Source organism: Lipomyces tetrasporus (assembly GCF_029532465.1).
Source record: "Lipomyces tetrasporus strain NRRL Y-64009 chromosome Unknown POJ06scaffold_4, whole genome shotgun sequence".
Lineage (NCBI taxonomy): Eukaryota > Fungi > Ascomycota > Lipomycetes > Lipomycetales > Lipomycetaceae > Lipomyces > Lipomyces tetrasporus.
The window spans coordinates 960,448-978,604 of record NW_026611599.1 but is presented as its reverse complement, the minus strand read 5'-3'; the positions used below and the strand labels follow the sequence as shown (position 1 = coordinate 978,604).

The window sequence follows — 18,157 nt, the reverse complement described above, 5'->3', positions numbered from 1 at the left end:
TGATAGTAATTAAGCTTCCATATTCTAAGTGGCGCTAAGCAGTATGTGGAATAAACTAAACGGCATCAAACAAAATGAACCTTAATGCAAAACCAAAATTCGCCTGAGGTCCGAATTTTTCTTTCCTCTCGTTCTGCCTGAGCGGCGCATACTATCAAACGGAGCATTGTCATACCTAAATAATAATAGGCCGTAGTTCTAGTAAATCGCCATTCTGAAGGATGTTATTATTCGTTGAATGTAGCTACGGTGAGCGGCAAAGTCAATCTCACTCGCTTCAGCGCAGAACGCAAAAAACTCGAATCGTGCCATCAAACGAGAGCGACAGTCGTAAGTCGTAAACCTCCACAACCACGAGCTAAATACATCTGCGTGCTTCCGTGAATAACACGACGGAGACAACCATCAAGGGTATATGGCAGCCCGGCGCGTTCCACTGCTGGATCTCAACAGGCCGTTCCGGGCGACGCACGACGAACTGCTGTGGTGGTCGCTGAAATCATGCTGGTCATCCATTTGCCATGCCTCCTCGATTCCACACACGCAGCAGCAACTGCCGCCGCCTCTTATTGGAATTTTATATCCTGAGTGGACAATTGGATTAATGCGGAAGACTGCGCGTTATTTGGAAATGCGTCAGAAGCGGTTGTTGCAGGTACTCTATGCGCGCCAGCGACAGTATTCTCAAGCACACCATGAGTCCGTGGAAATCGGCAATTCACATAATGTGAGTCGCGACGAGCGCTATGAAGCGCTGCCACAGGCCGATGGCGGGATATCTCCGGAGCCAAGGATACCGACTGGACTTACAAAGGAACGTTATTGGGATTTGCAAGAGCAGTCGCATGCCCACCATTCAAGCACTGGAGCGCAACTGTCGCACGAACAAAGACGATCAGCCGATGAATGGATTCCAGAGTCGTACCTCAAGATTCCGGACGACCCCGACCGACAGTTTATGAATCTCATGCGGATAACTCGATCATACAACGTCCACTTGGCAGACACGGCGTTTAAACTCTGGCGATTGTGTCTCGAATCGATTATCACGCGAGTGCAGATTATGACCGAACGAGTGCAGGTCTACAATTTCTTTCGGGAAAGCAACAGCACCGATGGCTGGCAGCGCATGATTTTGATTTTCAACGACGTACCCGAAAATCGACGTACCGAGCTTGACTTCCGGTTCAGATTGTGGGCACTCCTACGGCTCGGACTAAGCGATGCGGCAGATGCAGCATTTGTAGAAGGCATGGCAAGATTTCCGGCAAATATGGACATGCAATGGAGTATGATTGATCGATATCATACCCGGCGAGAGGAATTCAACCAAGTGTTCCTCTTGTGGGCTGCACTCATGTACCACACCGATCCAAAATTACGCCATAATCGTCGCCGGACAGAGAACACGATGCGTGAGCTGCTCATTAAGTGCCATGAGCATGCCGAGGTCGTCGGCCGGGTGATTGATACATACAATGGTAAAGAGATGCACCAGTTCGGCAACCGCTTTGCGCGAATCGCTATCAGTATCTTCGCGGATCTGGGATCGCCGATGATTGCGAAGGAAGTGTACATGCGGATGCATGGGCGGGAGTCAAATCGGGGGGATCTTGCGCGGGTCGTGAGGATTCTCAATCGAGCTGGAATGGCGCAGGACTCATCGCAGCTGATCGAGACATTTGAGAACGACTATCCAGCATGTTCAAGTACGGATCTGATCATCGGCACGAAGCTGGAGACTCTTGCTGCAGCAAAAGACTATAACGGTATGCAAGAGTTATTCGAGAATGTGATTGCAAGTGGTGCGCAGCCGTCACCGTATCATTACAACGTCACGATGCATGCGCTCGGAGAGATCGGTCAGGTCGGGATCGTAAACAGATTGCTTGAGGACATGCGGGAGAAGAAAATGAAGATCCCTATTCAGGTTCTCGGCACAGTGATGTGGAGCAGGTCGGTGGTAGGTGATTTGGATGGCGCGATCGAATTATTCGAAAACATCGGGAAATACGGCTTGAAACGCAACGATGTGGTTTACAATATCGCGCTTTCGGTCTATAATAAGCGCGATGATGCGGAGAGCATGCTACTGACATTCCGGCGCATGCTACGAGACGGTATCATACCAACAAAGCGACACATCACAACGCTTATGGCACTGTTCGCCAAAAGAGGAGATATCGAGCGATCAGAAGCCATGTTCCAACTTCTACAGCATTTCGACGTCGAGCCAGATGCTGCCGTGTTCAACGTTCTCGCTGCCGCATACATCCAAAAGTCCGCCCACATGCCCACTGTGTCCAAAAACATTCTCCAACGCATGCGGGAGGCGGACGTATTCCCAGACACGCGACTGTTCGCGACACTGCTCCACGGGTTTGCCAGGGCCCATGATTCTGCCGGTTTGAAGCGAACGATTGAGCAAATGAAAGCGCTATCGATTCCGATGAACTCTGTGACTTTTGGTATCATGATTCATTACCTAGGCATGGCTAACCAGCTACCCGCTGCCGAAAATGTGTTCCATCAGCTCGATGCTCTTGGTATCGAACATGACGTGTTCCACTACACTTCGCTGATGACCGCGTACCTTTATCATGGGAACACGGGTATGGTGCAGAGAAAATACAGAGATATGATCGCTGAAGGCATTGCCCCGTCATTCATCACCCTGCTGACGCTCATGCTATCGTACCGAGATCGACGAAAGCACTACGCTGCCGAGTCCCTGCTGATGATGATCGACGGAATTATAGATCGTTTGCCGCCGCTCGACATGACGAACCCCGTGTCACCGAAGACAACTATACCGGCATATATCTTCACGCCGATAATCCGCTTGTATCACCCACTTGGCTCTCGGAAGTACGCACAAGTGATCGAGCGTTTCAACCAAGTCAATGAATCCCGCGAGTTTGTTGACCAGATCCAGCCAGATCTTACATTCGAGGCGCAGGCATGCATTGCTGCCGCACGAGCAGGCGATTGGGCCACCGTTCAAACACACTGGCGACGACTCCTGACTGTCGCGCTGCTAAAGCACCGCGACTACGATCCGTACACGAACAAGTACTCTGACCAGATCAAGGGCATAAACCGGATCTTGTTTGGCGATGCGCTGACCTCCCAAATGGACGCGATGATCACGACGGATCAGTACGAGGAAGTGGAGGTCCTGTGGCAGCAGATGCGCGATCTCGGCGTCAAGTTCTCAAACCGCAACTGGAACGCGCGTGTACGTGCACTCGCGCGGACTGACGGCCGTGTTTTGGATGCCATGGAGATGGCGACCAAAAAGCTCGTGGATGGGTACCTCAAGATTCGAAAGCACAAGGACACGGCCAAGTGGACGTCCGAGAAAGCGCTCAGATCCAAGTTACGCCAGCAGAAGCCGAAAGTACGGTATTATCTGCAGACGCGAACCGTCCGATTCTTCTCGGATCTGCTGCAGGAGAAATATAGCATTGAGAACGAGCAGCTGGATGCTAATCCCCACGACCCTTCGGAGTACCAAAGATTGCGAAAGAGATTCAGGAAGATATTTGCCATTGTGTACGAGTATCGTTTCAGACAAAAGATGAAGCGACAGATGATTGAGCGCCTTCGCAAGCTCCGAACTAAGAGTATCGAGTACTCCTACTACAGGCAGTGGAGACATCACCAGCGCGTTGCGCTCAACCTGAGGAAAGGGTTACAGACGACGCGCAGGAAGCGGATTGAGGAAGTGACCCAAATAGTCTCAGAGCGCGGACAAAAGATTACTCCTGAGATCAAATATGCGATTTGGAAATTGAGCAGGGCGAATAAGAAGAGTTATGGGGAACAAGTAGAGCTGTTGAGAAGTATTGGAGGATCGGTTGTTGATGGTCAAACTGTGCATAGAGATGGTGGAGATGTTACATAGGAGGAGTCAAAAACTTAAACAGCATGTTATTTGTACATATGGGTATTGGATTTGATTTTGAACTGTTTTGGTTGTACATATTTGCATAAGGATTTGGCATGGCATCATTTTGTAAGATAAGAGTCGTGGAATATCATGTACATATCATAATGACCAAGTCTTATTTTCGTTTCTGACGTCTATTTACATTATCCCGTATAGCACAACAACATATCCGATTCATCAAATGATACAATAGTATACAAATCTCGCAAACCAAATATTCCGCCTCCTCACAGCTCGCGCTGCGTCAAGGTTTGTAGCTCCGCTACAGCATCATCCCGCTCCTTTGTCAACTTCGCAACAACACGAACTGCTGCGTCATGATAATACAATGCCGTACTCAGGTCCTGCCTTGTCTTGAGCAATTCTTGTCGTAGAGTCAGGGTCTCGAGGACCAGGGCGTCCCATTCGTTTTGGAATGATTGGAGAAGCGCGGGAATACTCGCCTGTGCCGGCGTTCGGGGCGCTGGAGTTATTGATGCTGTTGTCGCTGCCGTTAGCGTAACTGGTATTTAATCAAAGGAAACAAATAACATTATGAACTGGGACGCACTTTTTATCGAAATCAGACTGTCGACGGACAGTGCATCACCGGATATAGGATCCGTCCCGTGCTCTGCTATGTACCCTTCTATTAATTTTCTATCAAACACGCTTCCTGTCTTATTATCAGTCACGAACACGTATTTATAACTCTCGAAAAAACGAGCTTATTTAGAACTGCATGCATACCGCTGTTTGGAGAAATCACTGGATCTTGAGGGGTCGTTCCCGAAACTGACGATCTCCTGTTAGTGGTGCTATCCAAAGGTTGTAGTCTCTGGTTTCTATACATACTTGCGCAGATCATTGTAACGCGGCCAATTCCTATTCGAAAACTGGTGGAAATGATACCGTGCGTGCGGAGTGAAGATGCGATGGGGTTGTCTCAAGTGACACTATGAACGCAGGGCAGCTCATCAACTTTAGACAGGATAATTAAACAAACTAAATTAAAGTTTTGACACGGACTGACGGTTTCAATCATAAGGCTTTTATTTTGGATTTCAGTAAAAATTCTGCGCAACTTTATCGACATCTGCCTATAACATATAATAATAGCGTACAAATGAAGAGTAACTAAAATATCTCATCTACTGCTGTCCAATTACACACATTCCAAACATACAAACGAACACAAAAAGTATAATCACTAATCATAACAACTCGCCCAATCAAAATGCTATTTTATTACATACAAACAGAAAATAGGAAAGGAAAAAGGCAAAAGTATATATAACAATGAAAATGTCGAACGGTTAAACGTACAATCATAAACGACGAAACAATGGATCAGCCACACAAAAGCAAAACACCTGACAAAACGAGTAATACACAAAAACGAGGTAATTATGACGGGGGAAAAAAACAAGTCTATAGTCATCGCATGGAACTGCAACCAAACTCAAAATGAGGATTAAAAATTAACAATTAATGTCACCCGGCTCTTCACAAATTGAAAATCAAGACTGTAAGATCGTAGATGACTTAATTAAATGTCGGGAGCACATGAGAGTATAGCTGTATAATGCTGAAATCAATGGAACCAAATGCAGAAACAAACTGATTGTCCAAACTGGGACGGAGAGGTTGGTTAATCGGACGTCCAACCGCCGACTGCGTTAACCCACGACGGAATACAGCTTCCGTCGTTACTTTCGACGTCGGCAATGTCGGTGTCGCATCTGCATCGACAGCCAACCCCGTTTTCTCTATCAACGTCCCAGTGGTCCCAATATCTATCTTCTTCTAGGTCTTTCTTACTCATGGGGTCTCGAATGTATGGTGTCCGCGGAAGCTGCTTCCGTGGGGCGTTACCGGGACAGTGCTGAATGGTTGTATGCCGGTACCCGATATCGCGGAAATAGTGAACCTGCGACGGGGCAAGGAAAATGCCGGCGGCCAAAGAGTGAACTGGAGCATCACCCCACTATAGGTATATTAGACACTGTGTTACCACAAAAATAGAGAACTTACTCTTTCGTTCCAGAAACCACCGCTTTTATCTAAGAGCTCGAAAAACTCATTGTACTCCTTGCTTCGGAAAAAGTCTAGCTTGGCAATCTCGAAATTGCTCCAGAAATGACACAAATTATACTTTTCACCGTTCATGGCTTCTGGATCGATCTTCTCAGGCTCAGGAATGCGGAACTGGTCATCCACACCAGAAGTTCTGGGGCCAGACTCTTTCTCTTTCTCGTCGTTCTCTAGGAAGACCTCCCACATGCCCTTGGACGTGATGTTGCGTGATCGTCGGAAACCAGAAGCGTACCTGAACAAGTTCGGGACAGTGTCGACGAGCTCCTTGATAATGATGGTGAAACCATAGACCTTTCCCTTCTCCTCCATATACAAAAACGGATCATAAGTGATATCGCAAAAGTACTTCACATCTGGCTCGACACGCCAGTACCAGTCATACTTTGCCAGCATAGGATGTTTGTAAAACTGGCCAGAGTAGAATCGGCACATATGGTGGTAAGATTCCACCCCACCGTACATGATCGCGGCGTCGCCTTGTAGGGCAATGGACTCCTTGACTTCCTCTGGGTCCGCCCAGGACGGGAAATCCCAAAGCTCTTTGTTGATGACACCAAACTCAACCTTAGACTCTGTGTAATTCAAAACGGTTTCCCTGAAAGTCGAGTTGAATTCAACGTCGTTGAGGAAGAGATATGGATAGTGGAACCATCGATTGAAGTGGCGTTCGACGGACTTAATGGAGTCGATGACACCATCCAATTCCTTATTCCGCGCGAGGATGACCATAACAGCGTTTGCTCGCGGACGCGACGTATCGGGCACCTGACAGCCGACGACAAACGGCGCATCAATTGTTTCGTTCATAGTTCTGTCACTTTATCAGCATCGTTTTGTGGCGGCTAACAGAGAGCCAATCAGAAATACCTTATATCCGGCAGCCGACTTCGTGACGGAAGCAGGCTAGTGTTTGACGGGACTTGGACGAACCGAATTACAAGAACTATAAGCACAAGCGGCAGAAGTAGGACGACGCCGAGAGGGGCCGAGATGTTGTGCCGTATTCGCACGCGCTTTCTGGCATAGTCAAGTGGCTTACCCTTAAATGATGCTGCCGGAAAGAGAGAGCCTGCACTGGCGGGAACCGGCAGATATTTGGAATCGCCTAATTGACGATGTGCCCGACGTCCAATGCTCGACATTGGTGGATAATGTTGGAAGTGCAAAAAACTTTGGATGTAGTTAGACGCCGAACGAATAATTTGCGTGCAAGACCGACGAGCGAATGGTGCTAAGTGTTAATTTGCACGCTCTCCCCGAGACAAACGCCCAAATGAAGAATGTCAGCGAGCGGCCACGAAAGGAGGTGTGGATAATAGAGCGCCTCGGAGGAAGGGTGTCGGTCTTTAGGCGTCGGAGTACATGAACAGGCGCAGGATAACTGCGAAACGTCGGCAGGCGCTGCCGCGAGGGAGGATGGTACTTGCGGCAGGCAAATAACGAGGAGATGAGGAGAGGAGCGGTTGGGAGAGTCGGAGACGGAAGTAAACGCAGCAAAGCCTCGATTTGCAAACTGCAGAAGAAAATAGGCAAAGGGAGTGGGGCGAACAGTCGTGGTGGTGGATTAGGATTTGGCGGCCGGGACACGATCGATAGGCAGCTGGCGGTGGCTAAGTCTTGGGCGACACTTAAAATTCAACCAAGCAAGGGTCGCTCAGGGACGCACCCTAACCCGCCCGTGTCGCGCGACACGTCCCTTACTGAAGTCGATACCGCCGATGCTTACGGCAGACTGACGCCACACCTTGTCGACCGAGAACAACCGAGTGGCCGTGTCGACTGTGTCGAGAGTCGCTTTATCAAGACCTGCGCACTCGGCCACGCATCCCAGCTGAACCAGACCATTTTGTTAACTCTTTGGATATATACATCTCTCATCGTAATCCGCACATAATATACCGTCGACTACAATGGCAGCCGATATGCGCATCCGTGTGTTCCATCCACTGCGAGTGAAACGGATGCTTGCGGCTTACAAATGTCCCGCTGGACGCGCAATTCCCATGTCAATGATCCTAATTATGGATACATGTCTGGTCCTCTACTCGGTCCAGAAGACACGCAGCCGCGCTGCGGATTGTAGGGACTGCATATCTAAACATAGAATCACGTTCATTTATCGATTCATTCGTCGACTCTCCAGCTACGGAATGTGTTCCTGCTCCCAGGCGACGGAACCACTTGGCACTAACAGAAGCACCTCACTTTCCATCCAACACAAGCACAAGAACAGCTTATTTTTGGTACCATAACCACCATCACAGAAATCGTCCCCTTCCAAAAGAAAAGGAATCTTCATTTTCCTCGTACTACACCAAGAAATGAAATTCGGCAATGGAACTGTGTGTATCCGATCCAAACCAGCAATGCAAACATCCGTTTCTCGCCAACCTCAAAGACCGCGATCCCTTGCCCCGCAGAACATAAGGATGGGACTGAGAATCTTGCTTGCATCTCTCGCGTCTCTTTGGTACAAGGTCGGGAATTAGTCCGCAATGCAGCCTGGACTGGAAAAAAAACTGATACCAAGTGTCGAAGAAGAAAAAAAAAAAGGAAGAAACCATCGCTCGTGCGAAAGTTCTTTTCAAACGATCTCTGACGCACGTGTCGTAGTGATTAGAAAATTCTGGTCGTATTCTTCACGCCAAGTCCCACTTATGCAGGTCCTTTGGTTACTCGCGACGACCGAGACAGAAAGAGCATGTGCTGACGGCCATTTAGATTTAATTCTTTCAAAAATGAGACTTGCAATAGAAAAATGAACAATGCGTTAAAGAGTAAAACATGACGGGATAAATCCCAAACTTTTGTCTATCTTACATGCATGCAACCGACCCAAACCTATCCATTTATACATCAAGTTTCGTTCAACTACAATAATTGATTCGGTTCTTCTGATCCCCAATATTCAGGTTAATTTCTCGGTCAAATAAATCGGCAAACTGATGCTATCCTTCGTCTTCAAATGTAACGATCGAATACCATCCCAGCCACCCTTGACAATGTTCTTTGATACCATGCCGTCAACAATTGCTGCTACGTTTTCCGCCAGATCATCCACCGAAAACGTTGAGAATCCGATCTTGACACTCGTGCTGTTCGCTGCCGGTACAAACACCATCGCGGAATTCAATGTCCGAGTAATCTCAGCGTTCACCCGCTTAGCCGACACTGCAGCTCTCTCCCGTGCGAGTTCATCCTCGGGCGAGATATTCACCTTACGTTTCTTACTCGCGCTTGCCTGTGCGACTTTGGCAGCGGTTTCCATGGCAGCAGCAGCAGCCGGATTCAGGATGTGAATCGGAATTGGCATCTTTTTCGTGGAAATAAATGGCTTTCCCAACAACTCTGGCATCATTGTCACAACTCGGTCATCAGCCAAAAACAAATCGTGGTCGTCCCGTAACCGACGCTTGGCCTCGAATGTCTTAAACTTTGTCTTCAGCTTCGAGATGCCTACGATCCGTTCAATGCTGTCCTTTACCGGAGAGTTCTCGTCAACTAAGAGAATGTCTTTATACAGCCGTTGTGGATCCTTCGTAATCAAACAGATCGACGTAGTGTCCGGATTATGAATCGGGTGTGGAACAGTACTACATGACTTTCGTTAGCGTCATTGTCCTTATTCTGTCCAGCATGCACACTGACATTCGTCGAGGCTTCATCAATGGCTTATCACTGAAATATTTCTTCGCGCTAATAATCAAATACAAAGATTTCTTCTCCGACTCCTTCGGATCCGACGGATCGTCGCTCAAAAGATTCAGTTTCCGCTTCTTGCTAGGATTGTTGCTCTCCGCTGCCGCTGCGGCTTCCTCTTCTGATTTCGTCTCCACGTGCTTGATCAGTGCAGTAAGAGCTTTTTTAGTCTGCTCTAGTGGGAGTGGCGAGGACGAGTCTGACGATTCGGCTGGCGCTGGCATGGATGCAGACTTTGCTGGCTCTTTTGGCTCGCTCGCTCGTTCAGCGGCCTTAGTCGTCCCCGGGGACACGGTCGCCTTGTTTTTTGCTGGCGGCTCCGATCTGGAAGCCTTCTTATTACTCTTGCTCTTTGTTGGCATTATCAACTATGATTCCAATAGGCTTGGTGGTTGCAGCTTGAAAATGTGTAAAAAAAAAATTATCTCCCCCAGTTGGGAGTTGAGATAATTTACCCGGCCTGGGATCCGTCGTCGACATAATAGAACGGTGATCAGGAACGCGCACTTTCGCGTGGTAGTGCCCCTGTCAAGCATTTGTCATCACTCTTGCGTAAATGGGAGTCATGGGATTGTTATTGAAATAAACGTACTAAATTGTTTTAATCTGGCGCATGGTATTGTAGCCGTGGCAGGTTGTATTGTTTGGTAATTTGGCCGCCCAAATGGCCATCGCGTTGTCAACTATCCTTAAACTTGGGAGATTGTGTTCTCCCGCTGTAATGCCTTTTACTCCACAATCTGACGACGGCTCAGTAACACTTTTGCACGCATCTCTGTTGGCTAAGTGGTATTATTGTGAACGTGCCTCAGTCCGCACACGAGCAACTTCCATCTGAGGCACAGCACGCCGTCCAGACGTAGCACATCTTTCTTCCAGTGTCTGCGGCGTCCCGTTCACTCTCCTCCACCACCATATTCATCAATGGCGGAGTTTCTCCGCTCGGCAATCGCATCGCCGCGAGCGAGACACTATGACCCGGTGGCGGACACATACCTCGATCTCGCATATCTCGAGAAAAATATCATCGTATGTTCCATGCCCACGAATGAGTTCCCGAGAGTGATGTACCGCAACTCGCTCAGCGATCTCCGCAAGCTACTAAACCTTCGTCACGGAAATCATTGGCATGTGTGGGAATTTCGAGCCGAAGGGGCCGGATACGAGGATTCTGAGCTTTACAATCGAGGCAAGTTCGTTGCTACTCACTCGGGCAGGATCGATCGTACTAACCAGATCAGTCAGCCACTTCCCATTTCCAGATCACAACCCCCCACCGTTCGCCATGATTCCGACCATTGTGTCATCGCTCCACAAATTCCTGTCTCAAAATCCCGAAAATGTCGCCGTGCTGCATTGCAAGGCCGGCAAGGGTCGATCCGGCACGATCTTCTGCGCGTACCTGATCTCGCAGCACCACTGGACAGCGCAAATCGCGTTAGCCCATTTCACGTCCAAGCGGATGCGCATCGGTTTCGGCGAGGGCGTTTCGATCATATCACAGAGAAGATGGATACAGTACGTTGAGACGTGGTCGCGGGATCCAAACAAGGAGTACCGTGATATTCCTGCTGTTGTTACCGAGGTCAGAATTTTGAATCCGGTTAAAGGATTGGAGGTCCGATGCTGCGGGTTCAAGGAACATGGACGACGGATCGTGACGCTGTATGAGTTTACGCAGGGGGATCATGTTGGAGAGCGCGTGGTTGCCGGCGGATCGAGTAAAGATCCCAGTGTATGGTTTGGCGCGAGCGAGGAGAGCGTCGATTCTCAAGAGCAACCTACGAAACCAACGACAACGGTTTCGGATCCAGCCGGCAGCAGCAGCCATCATCACCATCGCCACGTATCTCTGCACCGGAGCGGCACATACCGGTCGATCCAATACCAGCGCTCTCTCGACCCCTCACGGGATCCGACCAAGCTCATGACGGGCACGGAAATCATCCTGCGTCCAAAGGCAGATATCCACATCACCGCGGACGTCAATATCACGGTTGAAAAGAAAATATACGGACCTGCAGGGCTGTCGTTTCTGAGCGCGACCTCGTATGTTTGGTTTAACGTGTTCTTTGAGGGCGATCATGATACCGGCGGCACGTTCAGTGCCGCATGGGAAGATATGGATGGATTTAAGGGGACGAAAAAACGCGGCGGAAAGATCTTTGATCGGTTAGAGGTCGACTGGGTCGTTTGCCATCCCATGGAATTGCCGGCCCAGCCAGAGCAAGAAATCGATCTCAGAGCGTCCAGGGACAGCATCGAGCAGAACTCGGCCGTTGCATAGATTGTAGATATTGTACCATATGTTCGTTTGTTTTACTGTTTCATGTGGGCTTTGGAGTTACAGTTGCTAAGGGTCATGGCAGGCGCTGAGAGTGAGTTACGGGATATATTTACGAAATGGCATGCATATTTATAGACTGGCTACACGACTCATTAATAAACTTCGCTATTTACAGAAATGCAAACAATGTTACAAGTCAAAATTGTGTTCATCAAAATAATAAATACATTATATACATGCATCTTAGACGAGAACCTGCCCCGGATCAATATACAATGGCTTAAAATAGCCGTCCTCGGACTTGCTATCGCTGGGGAAAGTGACGACGGCCGGGCTGTACAGGTACCAACCCTTGAGCGCATTAATTGCTGCTCGAGTCTCCGCCTCCTTGATGCTATTACCCTCACCAGTGCCTAAAACATTGGAGCCAGAGTACACGCCAACAACGAACATTGGACCGCGAGACAATCGACCGGTCTCTGCGATCATGCGCGAGATCGGAGGCGCCAGGTTTTCGCGCGCGCAGAGCCGGGATAGTTCTCGAGTAGGCTGCACGATCTTGAAGAGAGACGAGACGTCGACCTTGCGCGACAAGGCGTGATCTCTGATGAACTTCTTCGCGGCAGCCTCGCCATCGTGAATGTACACGCCTCCAACTACAGCCTTCACGAAAGAGCTCATGGCGTCAGAATAGCGCTGGAACCCAGTGTATTCTCCTTGGTTTCCGTACTCGTCCACCTCGGCGTACTCCGTCAATCCGTTCAGCCTTCGAACGACCAGCCGTCCGTACTTCAACATTCCAAAGCCATCTGGCAGCTCAAGGGACGGCGCGACTGTGAACCCGACGTCTTGTGGCGCGTCGTCGCTTGTCTTCTCAGTGGATCTCTGCCTTGGGGGTGAGGCCACGCTTGGCTTCTCTCGCCCGACGCCCCAGTGGTGCCCGATGCTGGCGAGCGCGTCTTCGCCGACATAGGCCCAACGCGCCTCCTGAATGACTTCTTTCGGCAGACGAGGGTACTTGCAGACAATAAACTCGAGAACGTACAGCTCGAGGAATTCCTTCCCGAGAGCAGCGAGCGAGCCATTGTTCGGATACACTCTTGCGAGACTTGAGCTCTCGCAGTTTAGCGCGCGGGCAAGTGTCGTCAAGGGAAAATTCTTCGACAGGCCGAGACGGGCATGGAGCGCGACAAGAGCAGACGACTTGGCGACTGTAGCTTCGTCAAAGTTGATGATCCTGCCTTCTTCAACCTGAGCAGTGTCGCTGTTCGACGTGGCGTTGGTCAGCTCGGGAAGGCGTGCAGGTGGTGGAATGTGAATCTTTCGTGCCAGCTGGTAAGGCGTACGCTCGACGGGAAGTTGCACTAACTTCCTGTGCGTAACAATGCTTGTCGGATACAAGCACTCATCAACCGGGACAGCGCTCCTGAATCGTTCGCGGTAAAGCAAGAATCTGGAACTCGGCAGCGGCTGCAAAAGTGCCTGCGCCTCTCGCGCCCGCTGAGCCTCCACTTCCGCCGGAGTCGTGGGTTTGTACCTAAACGCGTTGAACGACGGAACCTCGTTCTTTCTGATTCTGTCTCGCGCCCATTTTACATACGCATTATACAGCGCCTCGTACCGCAAACGATTCAAACTATCCATGAGCTTTCTGTATGCAGGTGGCTGCTTACTCCGAATAGGCAGCTTTCTAAGCCGAAGAACACGTCCCCGACTGCTCATCTTCTTCAAAATAATAGCCTCGACCCTCGCATCCCGTCTGTACCCCATCACACGCTGCAATCTTTGCCGCCGCGCAGCCTCCTTCTTGGCGACCTCGCGTTGCACAATCTCATCCTCGGCAATCCGCTGTTGTTGTCGAAGCCGGTTATACACTAATTTGAAAAGCTTGATGCGTCGCAGCGCGTTGCCTTTCTGATATCCCGTCGCAGTCTGCGACCGTAATGTCTCCCGCTCAGAGTTCATTACTTGGAAATTCGCTTCCTCCATTCTTCGTTCCCCGCGCGGCGCAATGCTGGGGGTGAACCGTTTCGGATTGCTTAGTGCTTGTTTGTAGATCGAGGCTACAGAATCACAATCAGGTTTTGTTTGTGGTCGTATGGGTGGAACTTGACTTACCATTACGCAATTGTTGGAATACCGGTGTACGACGGTGAAGAACGGTCGGTATCATTTGACACCGACTACTTTGTCGAAGGACCCGCATCGTCGATATGTTCTATATATCCCTAGAGGACAATGGTCTGCCACATGTTAATGATGATGTCTTCTAGCCGGACCCAGTAATCTTTCACATACCGGTTACTAGTCAATTACACCTCGCCGAAACACAAAATTCCCGCCAACTAGAGCTCTCTATCCTTCCTTTTCTAAGACCGTAGATTCTTCCGTCAACACTACTTCACTTCCGATTTGCAATTCCCGATACGTATTTGAAAGTTCGAAAATTTTGTTCTCACTTGGCCGTGCTAGGGCACGCGAATAAACGCCAAAGAGACTCTCCCATCGTGCTCAGGGATACGCTAGCCAGCGTAGAAGAGGGCACCCAATCATTTTCGGCCCTTTACGGTGTTGGTTGTGCTGTGCGAGTTATCCGCGAACGCATATATTTCCCCCACAAAGCCGGATATTTGCAGTGCTAACGTGGGATAATTCAAATTTTTGGGCGGAGTTTTATTTGGTCTGGATATAGTCGTTTAAGCTACTTGTGGATCAAATTTATTGAATTGAGATATGGTCAGTAGTTTGTGAGCCTATGGCGGGCAGATCGATTGCTGCGCGAACTTAGATTATGGCGATTGCGTACAGATGCACGGTGCTAATTTATTGAATAATAGTCCGCTGGCAAGAGATATCCGTTCCCTAAGGTATGTGTTTGTCGCCGCTGCACTAGTTGAACGTTTTTAATGGAATCATAAACTAACCGCACACAGCATGTCTGGGCCACAACAGGTACAAACGCCTTTTCAAATACCTACTCCTGGCAGGGACCGAGATATAGCAATGCACAGAATGGGCTGACAGACTTCAAACAGGTGGCTGGTGGCCTAACCCCAAGAACTGGCAACGCAACACGATTGGCGTCACGGCGAGCCTAGTTGGGGGCGGCATATTTTTACTTTTCTTCGGACCGCAGATGATGGAGCCAAAGTTGTCGCTTGAAAGCCGAGATCTCGTATGTCGAATCTTTGTTATCTTATGTTGTTTTAAGGATCGGCGGGCTGACGTCGGATGTAGCTGTCGTTAAAATTCAACGAGGCTGCCAGGCAAGGGCGATTGAGCAAGGAGTAAAAAAAAAACTCAAGGAATTCGCGACATATCGTTTGCAACAGAGATATTCACGAGGCAGTTGCTGCGCGATGGGTTTTGTACAATATGCAAGAGTAATGGACATACGACAGTTAATGTGCATGCGCTTGGACGGGTTGTGATTGTGGACAGTACATAGTGGTGATGTTAGGTACATGTTTTTGGTTGTTTAGACTCATTGGTCTCGGGAATGTAAAGGGCATGATCTCTTGTTTAGCAGGATGGCCTGTCGTGGCCATCCAGTCCCGGTACGGTTCGAGTAAAATGACCCTTTTTTGCCCATTATATGACAGTATATCCAACCCTACCAAACAAAACATTTTCAGATCTAACCAATCGTCTTACGCAGTCTCGTCGGGCTCTGCCACCTCGGTCTCAGTCTGGTCTGTAGTCGCAGGAGTCTCGGGCTCAGTCTCGGCCGGCGCATCGGTACTCTCGGCCGGTGTCCCGTTCTCCTTCTTGTTGCCCTCGTCCCGGACATTCTCGACCCTGAACACTCGCAAGAGCAACTCCGCCGTGTCCTGCTTCGGCAGCATCAGGTTGACGGACCCTCGGCCCCGCCACATCGGGAACACGAGCGGCTTGTTGTCCTCGGCGGCGTCGACGACCTCCAAAAACACACAGCCTTCGGTCAGAGCCAGGAGTTGGTTCAAAAACTCCTTGTCCTTTAACTCGTTAAACTTGGGAAACGTGACATGACACAGTGTTTCGAGCGTGTCGAGCCCGCACCGGACAACACGCACTGCATCGCCTTCGTTGCGCGCGATATGTCTGTACAAAACCGCCATGCCTTCGGATTGCACCCGCCACGGGCAGGTGCCCTCGAGCGTCTTTTGGTAGGCAAAGAGCTTGATGCCGGCGTGGATGAATTTGACTTTTGTGTCGTTGAGCGAGATGACAGGGAATAGCTGGGGATGGACGTAGTATATCGTACGGACGGGTTCTCCGGTCGCGTTGCGCACGAGGAGAGACGTGCGCGGGAAGTCGTCGGAGATCGAGTAGAACGACCAGCAATTCTCTATTGTGGTATGATCGCTTGCGAGGAACTTGAACGGTTCCTCGTTTGCATCACGCGGGAGTCGTTCTTTTTTCTTTACCGCGACCGGTCGTCGGTCTGCGTCTGGTGGCTGGGTCGGTTCGGATTCGGTTGCGTCGTCGGTCGCCTTTGGGCGCTTTGCGGATCCGTCCTGCTCGAGAACGTCGTCCGGCCTGGGCTTGCGTTTAAGCGGCGCCGAGGTGGCCGCATCGCTGGCTTCGGCGATTTTCTCAAACAACGTGATGAAGAATCCGCCCGTGTCCTGGTCGTGCGGGTACACTCTCATGCAGTGCTCGACACCAAGCTCGATCTCGTCGCCCTGGACAAAGCAGCTGGCCGGGATCCCGTCCTCGGGTCCGTCCTTCCACAGCTTATCCTTTCCCATGACTTTCCAACTCGTCATGCCCTTGCGGCGGACCAGGCCCGGTAATAGTTCTGTGCAATCCACGACCCGGACCTTGCCGCGCCACATTCTCACCGCCTGGGAAACGACGGCTTCGTTCTCGATAGGGTTGAGCGAGCAGGTCGAGTAGACCAACTTGCCGCCCGGTTTGAGCAGGTGCAGGCCGCGGTTGAGAATATTGATCTGGGTCTGGTGAAGCGAGAGGCCGTTGTGGATGGCCCAGTCGCGCCAGACGTTGATGTTTTTCCGCATCGTGCCGTCGCCCGAGCACGGGACGTCGCACAGGACACGGTCGTACCGCAAGTAGGACTCGTCGCCGATTCTGATCCGGGGGAACAGCTGGGCGTCGTGGTTGGTGACGACGAGGTTTGGCGAGTTGAGCCGTTTGACTTGGTGGATGAGCATGTGGCTCCGTTTGTGGTCCGAGTCGTTCGCGACGACGATGCCGGTCGGGTCCGGGACAGCGTGGACTGCTTCGATGAGCTGGGCGGTTTTGGAGCCGGGTGCTGCGCAGAGATCGATGACGGCGTGGTGGGGCTGGACGTCGAGCAGGAGCGGCGGGATCATCGAGACTGCCTCTTGGCGGGATATGTTGCCCTTTTTTTGCCCGTTAGTATGTTTAAAGATCAAGCGGGACGGAGAAATGACATACGACGTCAGTTTCAACCACAAGGAACCGCTGGAACCGGGCAAACGGCTTGCTCTTCCTTATCACGGTCTTGCCGACTCTGATCTGCCACGCCAGGCCGTCGGGATACCACGGCAATTTGGTCGGCGGCTCTACTTCTTCGCCTTCCCACGTGATATTTTTCAAGAACGGAACATACTCGCTGACGAGCGTGTCCCGGATCTGCAGGGCGTCATGGTGGCTTGTGCCGGTTATGCGGAAGGTGACGGGCAGGGTCTGTTTGCAGGTCGCGAAGAATGCCAGCCATTCTGATTCCGGCACGATGTTCAGCGCTCTGTAGTATTCCTCAAACGCGGCGTTTCTTGGGGTATCGTAAGTCTATGAGAGCCTGATTTAGATCGTGGAAGACATACTGTTTCTGGATTTCGACCCAGCCGCCGGGCTGATCGCGCGATCGCGGGTGCTGCATGGGGATTGCGGTTAGTAAAAATTGTGTCAATGTGAGACCTGCGGTAAATGCCAAAATTCGCGCTCACATCATTACGTCCTCGACGACCCATCCTATTTCTCGGAATTAAATAGGTCTATAAAGTGTAAAGTCGATGTTTTGCACTTGGTTTGGGTTGCTAAAAAAAAAAATCTCAAATTTTTGGGACATAAGGGTCCGATGAAGTTTTGTGCGGCGCAGGGAGCAACGTTGGTTTAGGTGGAGGACCGATCTTGGGGGTTCGAAATTTACTCGCCAAAGAACGAACGACTGATCGATG

The 18,157-nt window shown here is 50.3% G+C and overlaps 8 protein-coding genes across 8 annotated transcripts; 3 read left to right on the top strand and 5 right to left on the bottom strand.

Moving 5' to 3' along the window:
• The first annotated feature begins 112 nt into the window (after positions 1–112).
• POJ06DRAFT_250819 (uncharacterized protein) lies at positions 113–4,036 on the top strand. Its single transcript, XM_056187334.1, has one exon. It carries the CDS (start codon positions 416–418, stop codon positions 3,905–3,907), a length of 3,492 nt encoding a protein of 1,163 aa, XP_056044673.1. The 5' UTR covers positions 113–415; the 3' UTR covers positions 3,908–4,036.
• POJ06DRAFT_250818 (Prp19/Pso4-like-domain-containing protein) lies at positions 4,037–4,971 on the bottom strand. Its single transcript, XM_056187333.1, has 4 exons — positions 4,787–4,971; positions 4,682–4,726; positions 4,503–4,607; positions 4,037–4,430 (listed from the first exon to the last, which is right to left on the bottom strand). The coding sequence occupies exons 1-4, from the start codon at positions 4,797–4,799 to the stop codon at positions 4,180–4,182; spliced, it is 414 nt and encodes a 137-aa protein (XP_056044672.1). The 5' UTR covers positions 4,800–4,971; the 3' UTR covers positions 4,037–4,179.
• Positions 4,972–5,477: 506 nt separating this feature from the next.
• POJ06DRAFT_91205 (nucleotide-diphospho-sugar transferase) lies at positions 5,478–7,322 on the bottom strand. The gene is made up of 3 exons (XM_056191751.1): positions 6,896–7,322; positions 5,966–6,839; positions 5,478–5,918 (listed from the first exon to the last, which is right to left on the bottom strand). The coding sequence occupies exons 1-3, from the start codon at positions 7,168–7,170 to the stop codon at positions 5,583–5,585; spliced, it is 1,485 nt and encodes a 494-aa protein (XP_056044671.1). The 5' UTR covers positions 7,171–7,322; the 3' UTR covers positions 5,478–5,582.
• A 1,449-nt stretch (positions 7,323–8,771) lies between these two features.
• POJ06DRAFT_250812 (ribosomal protein L1p/L10e family-domain-containing protein) lies at positions 8,772–10,118 on the bottom strand. Its single transcript, XM_056187332.1, has 2 exons — positions 9,677–10,118; positions 8,772–9,621 (listed from the first exon to the last, which is right to left on the bottom strand). The coding sequence occupies exons 1-2, from the start codon at positions 10,087–10,089 to the stop codon at positions 8,937–8,939; spliced, it is 1,098 nt and encodes a 365-aa protein (XP_056044670.1). The 5' UTR covers positions 10,090–10,118; the 3' UTR covers positions 8,772–8,936.
• Positions 10,119–10,515: 397 nt separating this feature from the next.
• POJ06DRAFT_91184 (protein-tyrosine phosphatase-like protein) lies at positions 10,516–12,136 on the top strand. Its single transcript, XM_056191750.1, has 2 exons — positions 10,516–10,916; positions 10,969–12,136. Exons 1-2 carry the CDS (start codon positions 10,652–10,654, stop codon positions 12,012–12,014), a joined length of 1,311 nt encoding a protein of 436 aa, XP_056044669.1. The 5' UTR covers positions 10,516–10,651; the 3' UTR covers positions 12,015–12,136.
• Positions 12,137–12,173: 37 nt separating this feature from the next.
• POJ06DRAFT_221493 (uncharacterized protein) lies at positions 12,174–14,524 on the bottom strand. Its single transcript, XM_056185626.1, has 3 exons — positions 14,313–14,524; positions 14,133–14,257; positions 12,174–14,077 (listed from the first exon to the last, which is right to left on the bottom strand). Exons 2-3 carry the CDS (start codon positions 14,218–14,220, stop codon positions 12,258–12,260), a joined length of 1,908 nt encoding a protein of 635 aa, XP_056044668.1. The 5' UTR covers positions 14,221–14,257; positions 14,313–14,524; the 3' UTR covers positions 12,174–12,257.
• Positions 14,525–14,597: 73 nt separating this feature from the next.
• Positions 14,598–15,550, top strand: POJ06DRAFT_250808 (uncharacterized protein). The gene is made up of 5 exons (XM_056187331.1): positions 14,598–14,750; positions 14,852–14,881; positions 14,948–14,966; positions 15,050–15,189; positions 15,252–15,550. The coding sequence occupies exons 1-5, from the start codon at positions 14,748–14,750 to the stop codon at positions 15,303–15,305; spliced, it is 246 nt and encodes an 81-aa protein (XP_056044667.1). The 5' UTR covers positions 14,598–14,747; the 3' UTR covers positions 15,306–15,550.
• Positions 15,551–15,572: 22 nt separating this feature from the next.
• POJ06DRAFT_91135 (S-adenosyl-L-methionine-dependent methyltransferase) lies at positions 15,573–18,144 on the bottom strand. Its single transcript, XM_056191749.1, has 4 exons — positions 17,927–18,144; positions 17,804–17,853; positions 17,415–17,751; positions 15,573–17,359 (listed from the first exon to the last, which is right to left on the bottom strand). Exons 1-4 carry the CDS (start codon positions 17,948–17,950, stop codon positions 15,665–15,667), a joined length of 2,106 nt encoding a protein of 701 aa, XP_056044666.1. The 5' UTR covers positions 17,951–18,144; the 3' UTR covers positions 15,573–15,664.
• Between the last annotated feature and the right edge of the window lie 13 nt (positions 18,145–18,157).

Coding starts and splice junctions, on each gene's coding strand:
- POJ06DRAFT_250819 (XM_056187334.1), top strand. CDS start 416: ATGGCAGCCCGGCGCGTTCCACTGCTGGATCTCAACAGGCCGTTCCGG.
- POJ06DRAFT_250818 (XM_056187333.1), bottom strand. Junction 4,608..4,681: donor AGTGATTTCTCCAAACAGCG/GTATGCATGCAG, acceptor ATAATAAGACAG/GAAGCGTGTTTGATAGAAAA. Junction 4,431..4,502: donor CAGTCTGATTTCGATAAAAA/GTGCGTCCCAGT, acceptor CAGCGACAACAG/CATCAATAACTCCAGCGCCC.
- POJ06DRAFT_91205 (XM_056191751.1), bottom strand. CDS start 7,170: ATGTCGAGCATTGGACGTCGGGCACATCGTCAATTAGGCGATTCCAAA. Junction 6,840..6,895: donor AGTCGGCTGCCGGATATAAG/GTATTTCTGATT, acceptor ATAAAGTGACAG/AACTATGAACGAAACAATTG. Junction 5,919..5,965: donor GTGGTTTCTGGAACGAAAGA/GTAAGTTCTCTA, acceptor ATATACCTATAG/TGGGGTGATGCTCCAGTTCA.
- POJ06DRAFT_250812 (XM_056187332.1), bottom strand. CDS start 10,089: ATGCCAACAAAGAGCAAGAGTAATAAGAAGGCTTCCAGATCGGAGCCG. Junction 9,622..9,676: donor TTGATGAAGCCTCGACGAAT/GTCAGTGTGCAT, acceptor AAAGTCATGTAG/TACTGTTCCACACCCGATTC.
- POJ06DRAFT_91184 (XM_056191750.1), top strand. CDS start 10,652: ATGGCGGAGTTTCTCCGCTCGGCAATCGCATCGCCGCGAGCGAGACAC. Junction 10,917..10,968: donor TTCTGAGCTTTACAATCGAG/GCAAGTTCGTTG, acceptor TAACCAGATCAG/TCAGCCACTTCCCATTTCCA.
- POJ06DRAFT_221493 (XM_056185626.1), bottom strand. CDS start 14,220: ATGCGGGTCCTTCGACAAAGTAGTCGGTGTCAAATGATACCGACCGTT. Junction 14,078..14,132: donor ATTCCAACAATTGCGTAATG/GTAAGTCAAGTT, acceptor GTGATTCTGTAG/CCTCGATCTACAAACAAGCA.
- POJ06DRAFT_250808 (XM_056187331.1), top strand. Junction 15,190..15,251: donor CGCTTGAAAGCCGAGATCTC/GTATGTCGAATC, acceptor CGTCGGATGTAG/CTGTCGTTAAAATTCAACGA.
- POJ06DRAFT_91135 (XM_056191749.1), bottom strand. CDS start 17,950: ATGGGTCGTCGAGGACGTAATGAT. Junction 17,854..17,926: donor GTCGTCGAGGACGTAATGAT/GTGAGCGCGAAT, acceptor ATCCCCATGCAG/CACCCGCGATCGCGCGATCA. Junction 17,752..17,803: donor TGGGTCGAAATCCAGAAACA/GTATGTCTTCCA, acceptor CGATACCCCAAG/AAACGCCGCGTTTGAGGAAT.